Source organism: Varroa jacobsoni, unplaced genomic scaffold (assembly GCF_002532875.2).
Source record: "Varroa jacobsoni isolate VJ856 unplaced genomic scaffold, vjacob_1.0 scaffold_328, whole genome shotgun sequence".
Lineage (NCBI taxonomy): Eukaryota > Metazoa > Arthropoda > Arachnida > Mesostigmata > Varroidae > Varroa > Varroa jacobsoni.
The window spans coordinates 128,680-136,663 of record NW_019213230.1 but is presented as its reverse complement, the minus strand read 5'-3'; the positions used below and the strand labels follow the sequence as shown (position 1 = coordinate 136,663).

The 7,984-nt window shown below is 40.7% G+C and overlaps 1 protein-coding gene across 4 annotated transcripts; it reads right to left on the bottom strand.

Annotated features, from left to right (window-relative positions):
• Positions 1 to 512: 512 nt before the first annotated feature.
• On the bottom strand, positions 513 to 4,448 carry Atac1 (Ada2a-containing complex component 1). Of its 4 annotated transcripts, XM_022831390.2 has the most exons (3): positions 3,976 to 4,169; positions 3,603 to 3,649; positions 513 to 3,149 (listed from the first exon to the last, which is right to left on the bottom strand). In XM_022831390.2, exon 3 carries the CDS (start codon positions 3,121 to 3,123, stop codon positions 1,696 to 1,698), a length of 1,428 nt encoding a protein of 475 aa, XP_022687125.1. In that variant the 5' UTR covers positions 3,124 to 3,149; positions 3,603 to 3,649; positions 3,976 to 4,169; the 3' UTR covers positions 513 to 1,695. The 4 variants fall into 4 exon arrangements, with proteins under 4 accessions (XP_022687125.1, XP_022687126.1, XP_022687121.1 ...); XM_022831391.2 differs by lacking the exons at positions 3,603 to 3,649; positions 3,976 to 4,169 and adding an exon at positions 4,195 to 4,448; XM_022831386.2 differs by lacking the exon at positions 3,603 to 3,649 and having other exon boundaries at positions 3,976 to 4,170.
• Positions 4,449 to 7,984: the final 3,536 nt, after the last annotated feature.

Genomic DNA, 7,984 nt, shown 5'->3' with positions numbered 1-7,984 from the left:
TACTTGCGGAGTGTTTCAACTGCTAGCCAGAAAATTTCGCTATTACCTAGACTCCACAAAGTTACTTTGAATTAGTCAGTTAATTATTGCGTGCAGCATGTACGTTTCAACTGGTCTAGATAATTTGCTCTACCTTGTAATAAAAGAAGATTGAAAAAGAACAAAGAGCAAATAGACGTGATAGCGTGACACTATCGGCCGTCTTTTGTGTGTGCATGGATAGTGGCCGAACTAGTTGCTGTCGCGAGCTCGCAGGCCTATTGGAGTATAATAATATGATAATGATAGAGAATAATAGGAGTTAATAACTGCCAAAATACAAGTGAACTAAAACACATACTAATACCTATAGAGGCATAATATATATTCTGCATATGTTCATATGGTAGCGCTTATAGCCTGAAAAATGGCCCATTCAAATGGAGTATGCATCAATCATTCCTATTTTTTAACCGTCATAAGCTGTTACTGATGTCATAACCTATCAACACCTCCAAGGAAGACACGAGTAATATAGCGTATATTAATAATATTGTATTTAGTTACTTTTTTGGCCTGTGCATAATTTCAATTTATTGTTACATATACACACATACTTTACGTTTAGAAAATCTACCTCAACTCTGAAGCTATTGTTATTTTTTTTTTTCTATATTACATTAAGTCAAAAACAGCGGAAGTTGGTTGGCACAATCGTTTGTTATGCAGTATGTATAGACTGGCGATAGCGCTTACACTACAAACACGCATCGTCGGGAAGTGCACTTCTGCCTCTAGCAAAACATTCATAGCTTCTGACAGTTTACCTTACTAATTCAGCTGTACCCACACTTTAAAAATCGAAAGGCATTTTTCAACCAACTGAGAAAATTGCCGGCAGCATATTTTTCAGTGATGAGCTTTCGCGTCCTGGGAAGACTGCAGTCAAAAAATGGTCCCACAACGTTCGAGCCAATGTGCGTACAATAATACCCTGCTTCTGCTACAGTTCTGTATAACTTTAACTATAGCACAGCGATATTGACCCAGGAAATATCAGCAAGTGTAACAATTATTTACATAAAGTCGTTGACGAAATTAGACTTGCTTCCTAATCTGAAGGAGGTAACAAACAATCAACAGCTTTTATTAGATACTGTTGCGTCACTAGCATCTTTACTACGAAACATTTACACTATACAATAAAGAAATGTTCTATACAAAGTGATTATATCTACAAATGTAGAATTTTTCATGTTACCGGCTTCCTCGAAAGTTATGTAAATTTTAGCAATTTTGATCCGCGCCGTGCGTAACATGGGTGAAATTTATACTTGTCATCGAAAAAAGTTTGCAAGATTTTGATAGAGAAAGATCTCTGTTTTTCTTTCTCTAGATTTTAGGTTCCCACCTGACGAAACGGCTGTTCTTCTACATAGTCTATGGAGAACTCGGATTGATTTATCCCAACAAGCGATGTAACGTTACGATCAACTTCATGAAATAAAATAGTGATCAATCAAATATCTTATTATGCTTATCAATATTTGGGGAACATACATCATTACCACGATATTTCTCGTGTGTTCCGCTACTTTCATTTTCCAAATGACTGAAGTACTGAACATTAGAACAAGACCATTTGCCTAGGCCTTAGGTACCTGATTGTCGAAAATGGTTGGTTCTTTTGTTTATATCCTACTGTCAACGTACTAATCAGCTGGTCGACGGGAGATAGTTGGGATCAAGGTAGTGGTCATTGATCACGTAGTCGCTGTCAACCTGCGTGTCCGCAACCATTTGTACAACATGGCCCGCGATCACACACGACGACTTTTGTCGACACGTTCCATCTACGCACAAATTCACATTGCATTCCACGCATTGAAACCGCAGGCTGCTGTCCAACTTTTTCAGGCACACACCGCAATGGATTTCGGCCTGAGAGGATTTGTTGTCTTTCGACTGGTTATGATTCGAGAGTACTACAGGGCTTTCCTGCAAGGGCGTGTCTGGGTCCATTGTGATGGGACTAGCGTGTTGTGGGAAAAACGTTGATAGGTAGAAAGCTTGCGTTTTTAAAGTAGATTGAACGCGTCGAACCTTGCGTGACGATTTCGGTATGTTCGGAACTCGTCCTGGCACCTCAAGTCCTGCCTTGGCCAGTTTAATAAAGTACTTTTGCACCCTGCTGGCCACCTGTTTAATCGTACGATTACCAAGTGCAGCAGCAATCTTACGCCATCGTTGCGCCTCGACAGCTTCTGGTGGAAACTTGATGAGGAGTTCTTCAAGTCTCTTTTGTTCCTCTATACTCCAGGGTTTATTGTAGGTTTCTGGACGATTCTTCAGCGAGTGTTGTTGAAGCTGTCGTGCACTTGGAGATGGCTCCTTTTCAGAATATGTAGAAGACAGTTCGTGCAACAATGACGAAGAAGATGGTCCCTGTGCTGAAGACGTCGAGGCTGTCGCATTCTGATCAGGAGCACCAGCGGCAGCCCTCGTCGACTTCGGCGTAGCACCTAAATAGACTGGCGGTATAGCGTACCTTGCGCAATCGACCTCCGGTACTTCTGCAACTATTTGTCGTGTCGGCAACGAGATCGTTCGTTCTTGAAGCCTTTGAACAAACCCCATTGGATTTTCCAGAGCAACTTTCTTTTCGGCTTCTAGTTGGTTAATATCCTGAATGGCGCGCATGCGCTGAGCTTCGAGTAATACCAACAATTTAACGATACTTTTATATTCGTTGTTAGCGCGAAGAGCGAGATGGTCAGTCTCGAACGAGAACGTCTGTCGTTCTACCTCTAAAACAGATGTTGAAGTAGGCTGTGAGTTTAAAGACGTCTCGTTAGAGCCGACTTCACTAGACGTGTTTGAATCCAAAATTGGCTTTCTATCTTCCGGCCCACGGTAGCTGCCAACAAATTCCGTTCTACGCGTATCAATTTTTTCGAGTACATTATTCTCACTTAAGGGGACGTCTAGAAGGGCGTCGTCACGGCTAGTGACCACGGTTTCACAAATAAGAGAATCTTCGACGAACAAGGTCATGTCATCTCGTTGAGGACTGGCACACTCCTGTTTGATGGCGAGTCTGTCTTCATTAGCGGATGCGATCGAATAAGAGACATCTTCTTCCATCTGTAATGCCCAACACCTCGGACCACCTGCAAGATAAAGTAAAAAAAGTACGAAGTAAAAAAGAACCAACTTAGCGATATTGTTCGGCTATTCACAGCCATGCAAATGATAAAATACTAATCGTGAACCCATCAAGACAAGGCAATATAACTCTCAGTAAAGTACATTTATGCGATCGTAAGATAAAATGAACACCGCTTAAAATCCGCTGAATCTCTGGTACACAGCTCAGACTATCGTAATAGATATCAGTAGAGAATTATGTACGACGAAACGGCCAGTCTATTTCGGCAAAGTTGAAGTGGTAAAAAATTTGCTAAATCTAGCCATAACTAAAAAATAAAGTCAAAAGACATGGTCATAATGTATTAATAATTAATTGACTTGAAAATCAGAGTCAGTATCATAGACCAGTTGTGACATTCATATATGTATAGTCACATACATGGTGAACGATGCTTTAATAGTTAATCACTTACCACTAACTGAGTCACAATTTACTCTATGAAGCGGAGCCTACTATCGCCTGCGAGGACAAATAACAACGGACAACTAAGAAGCAATAACAACCATTGTCTGGGCTAATATGACACAACGACAGTACACGATAAGAAATGAGTCTACGGAATGACGTGAAAATTAACCACGTACTGGTATCACTCACTCTTCACGTCGGGCTAGGGGCAGCAAAAAGCTTTGCTGACTAAATTTGTACTATATACACTATCCTTACTATGCTTTGTTGTTGATTCAAGCATTCGACGGTTACCGCCACCAGAAGCTCATATTGATATAGAAAATAGTAGTTACGCCTGGTTCAATTGGATAACGCTTTAGAAAATGGACATTTACCGATAGAGGAAAGCGTACATTCGCCGCAAGTGCAAACAGAAGAAGCACACTGTAAACAAATAAACAAGCGCATATCAAAAACGTTTCGCCAATTCACTTGCTGACTTCGCCGGTGTGAGAGCAGCTGAACTATGTAGCATAGCAATACGACGAGAACGTCGGCTGCACGCACCTGTAAGAGTCATCGAATTCACATTTGAGGCTGTAGAGCAGACTTACTTGAACCGCTATTTCATCATATGATCATCTCAAAAGTGGCCAATCTGCCGACTAATAATTCAAGTAGAGTTTGTACTGCCATAACATCACATGTGTTGTTATGCTTAACATTATTCGAATTCGCTTTTATTTCAAACGCATCGAATGGGCAGTGTGGCGCCATCTTGGTTTTGACGTATTAATGTAATACTTAGAAAGGTGTGCAAGCTTGCGGGCGTTTACTGCTAGCAGTCATAGAATAGGAGCGTTTTAAATAGAGGTCTATCATTCAAGAATCAGGAGAAAATATAATAGCTTTATTCAACCATTTCAATAAATATATATTATTACAGAATAGTTTGGATCGGACTATTCAGCGGCTTAAATAAAATTGTCAAATGCAGGTCCAATCTATATAAATTAGTGGATGTAGAAATTGATAAATCCAATCCTAGCAATTGAAGCTGTTTATACTAAACCCCTATGACCAAACCAGTCAATAATAGAATGAGTCTGAAAACTCGGTATATATTTTGCGTGTTTGAAAATGTAAGCTTATTTACAGAAATTATCTATTGTTATGTATTATTAATGTATAACACCAGAGATAGCTTTGCGAATGACATCCCATCTCTGTTGTTGAATAACATCTCAGTTATAAGTAGGCAATCAGTAAGTACTTGTTATGGTCTACCCTTAGTTATTTAGATATATAATAAATAACAATTAGAATATATAATATCTTAATTTTCTACATATATATATAAAGCTTGTATTTGTAATATAAATACAGGCTTACATTTATAACAGGGGCCTATACCGTGAAATCCTCTAGACTAAAAAATCTAGAAATTTGTTGTGTGGGATGGCATATTAGATTCGGTAGTGTTGTAAGATGAACCAGAAACGTATTAACCTATTATTTCAACTACGGCAAAAAGTAGTGTAAGCGGAAGTAAATCTTTATATACAAATGAGATAGTGTTCATTTCTTACAAGAAAGGTGTTTCACATTGCTCTTGCTGCCCAGAACGCCTATTTGCATATAGTTCTTAATACATTTAGAAAAAGGAAAGCGTCGGTACCTTTCTGAAAGCATATACGAAACAAAAGTTCACAATGAAATTTCTATGATTCACAGTTGCCTTTCTTGTCGCTGCTGCCTTCTTCTCGCCGGAAATGTGGTATATCAATCAGACTTCAATTTTCAGTGATTACCGATGTCAAATCTACGGGAGGGCGCGGGAACACACGAGGCCAACACAGAATCGTGCTGCTGCTGACGGTCTTGCTCATGCGTAGGGGCACAAACGACCTCGCAATGTCGGCGTAACGCATATATGACGCCCAGCTGGCTTTCCGTTGACCGCCAGCTGCCCACCCCGCTTAATATGACCATTACCGCGGTTGACAATAGACAGACTTCGAAAATACCGATGAAATCAAGCAAATCATCACCTTCGAGCACCAAGTATATTTTACTATGCCTATGAGATTTAAATAATACTACTAGACTCGTCCAAGGTAGAGTGACGGCGGTGACTAAGTTGAAATGGATTTTTGCCACCATCGCTGTCTGCTGCCGAACCAAAACACTCGATTTGCGATTACCGTGACTTTTCGACGCACCACCGTGAACGATGGGGCGGCCTCCTGGAATTGGGCTAGGCAAACGAGAAAAAAGCGTCAAGGAATGGCACAAATTCGAACTAGTGATGATAACATAATAGGTTGCGATTGATATCTGCATTTCTTTCAGAGTACAAAAATGGGGCGTAGGTGTTCAGATGACACGGTGACTGATGTAGCTTTTGACTTTTTGGACAAATAAGTAGACATGCAGACACAAAAGAATAACAACGAAGACTGACGTAGAAAAATATACTAACTCCTCCCGGAGACCGATTTTCTGATAAATACAACAAAATTACGTACTCGGCTGGTTTTCGCCTCTCACAACCGCTCCGTTTCCCATGTGAATGAATAAAGTATACCGTTAAAATGTGATTACCTTTACTAAATATTAGTTAAACCAATATCATATACTATATGCTCTATAGATATACCAAATTCGGTTACAACCAAAGGAAAGACTATCCGTTGTTTAAAGTCAGAGCGGTACGAACGTCACTGCCACTGTAAATGGGAAACATCCAATTCAATTATTTCGTACCTACCGTGACGCATAGGACATGTTGCTCTATTTGAAAAGAATCAAGTCAGGCTATTCGTTTCTATATCTATGTGTACACAATTTCATAGGCAGACAATAATAAGGGATCGAGTGATAAAACACACAAATGAGATTTTTAGATTGTCATTAATTTGGTGACGCATCTGACACATTTAACATTATGGCCGAACCTGCACTCGGGTCGAGTGTTTGCGTATCGGCATTTAGATATGTTCAATGAATTTCAGGTGGCAAAATCAACCAGTGCGCTACTAAACAGGTTAGTAACCAATAATAAATATTGCCTCTATATTTAGCCAGCACTCCAAACAATTGAATTTGACGAATTGGCCCGCTTATTGCTTTGAGTCTAGACGCGAGGGTTTACGTTCATCGAGGCATTTTACCCTAACGAGCTGGGAAAGAAATGGAACAGCGAGCCTGGGAAATGTTCTCAGAATCCTGAATTTAGTCAGGATGACACAAGGCTGGCTCGGTGAGCATGGCGACGGAGTGTAGAAAGAGCGCAGCGGTTCAAAGGGGGCCTGGATATCACGGAGATCATCCTTCTCTTCCCATCTGGGCTCATTAGCGCTCATCAACATCGTTGTAAGCGACTGAAGTATACTCGGGGTTCAGCCACATGTGGCGTGAGAAAACAGCGTGTTCACAGTAGCAGCTTTCAGTAGTATGATTTATTTCAGTGAAAGCAAAAAAGAACCGCTCAGGTTCACATTAACAAGCAGGCTGTGCGGGACAATGATCTGATTTCTGATAACGGACATGCTAACTTTACGGGTATTCCCAAAATCAGAGCAGTTGTATTTGACTAGCATTTATAAGAAATATGTCGTTGGCTACGGGAGATTGCTGCTCAAAGAAAGATGATCGGTTTTCAAATATCAAGGGGTTTCAAAAACAACCAACTTGTCACGTTTCGTGGACAATTTGAGCTGCTAGAACTTACACGCACTGCTTTGCCCCCAATCAGCAAATCGTTTCCATCTGAAGCAGAAGTTGAACAATAGGGAACATAGCTTTGGCTTATTTACGTAATACCTCACACGTCTTTCGCAGTCACTGTTCCCACAAGTAATAGCTGCTGCACTTAAGCCGCTTATGGAGATCGTCGAACATAATAGCCTTTTTTGCAACGAAACCTAACAGCACTTTCTCGACGAGTAGCGACTTTCTATTCGCATGGAGACTATGATGCCGAGCTACGGTCGTTGTTACAGCAAAGAAATGCTTTGGAGTCACGCGTACCATTAAGAGCATCCCCGCTGCTCATCAGATACAGCTTCCGCCAAGTGCCCCCCTTCCCGTTCTGTAGCACATATCTAACGGGCTCGTTTCCATAGTCGATTCGACAAAAACAAGTCAGTCGCTTAGTAGTGAAGTGGTACACGCTCTGAAAATTGCGAATATTCACGAAACGTTACCCTTCTCAAAGGGGAGTGAGAATAAAACGTTGTAACCCTACGAAATCGCAAGGTCAACAAAGCTCAGATTTGGGTAGATTATGGATAGTCATCCTATTAGAATCGAAGATGTTGATTGCTTTTCGAGCAAGCATCTGTTTTTCGTCACTTGACAACGACGACGACGACCTCAACGACAAATGTGAAGACCTGTTCT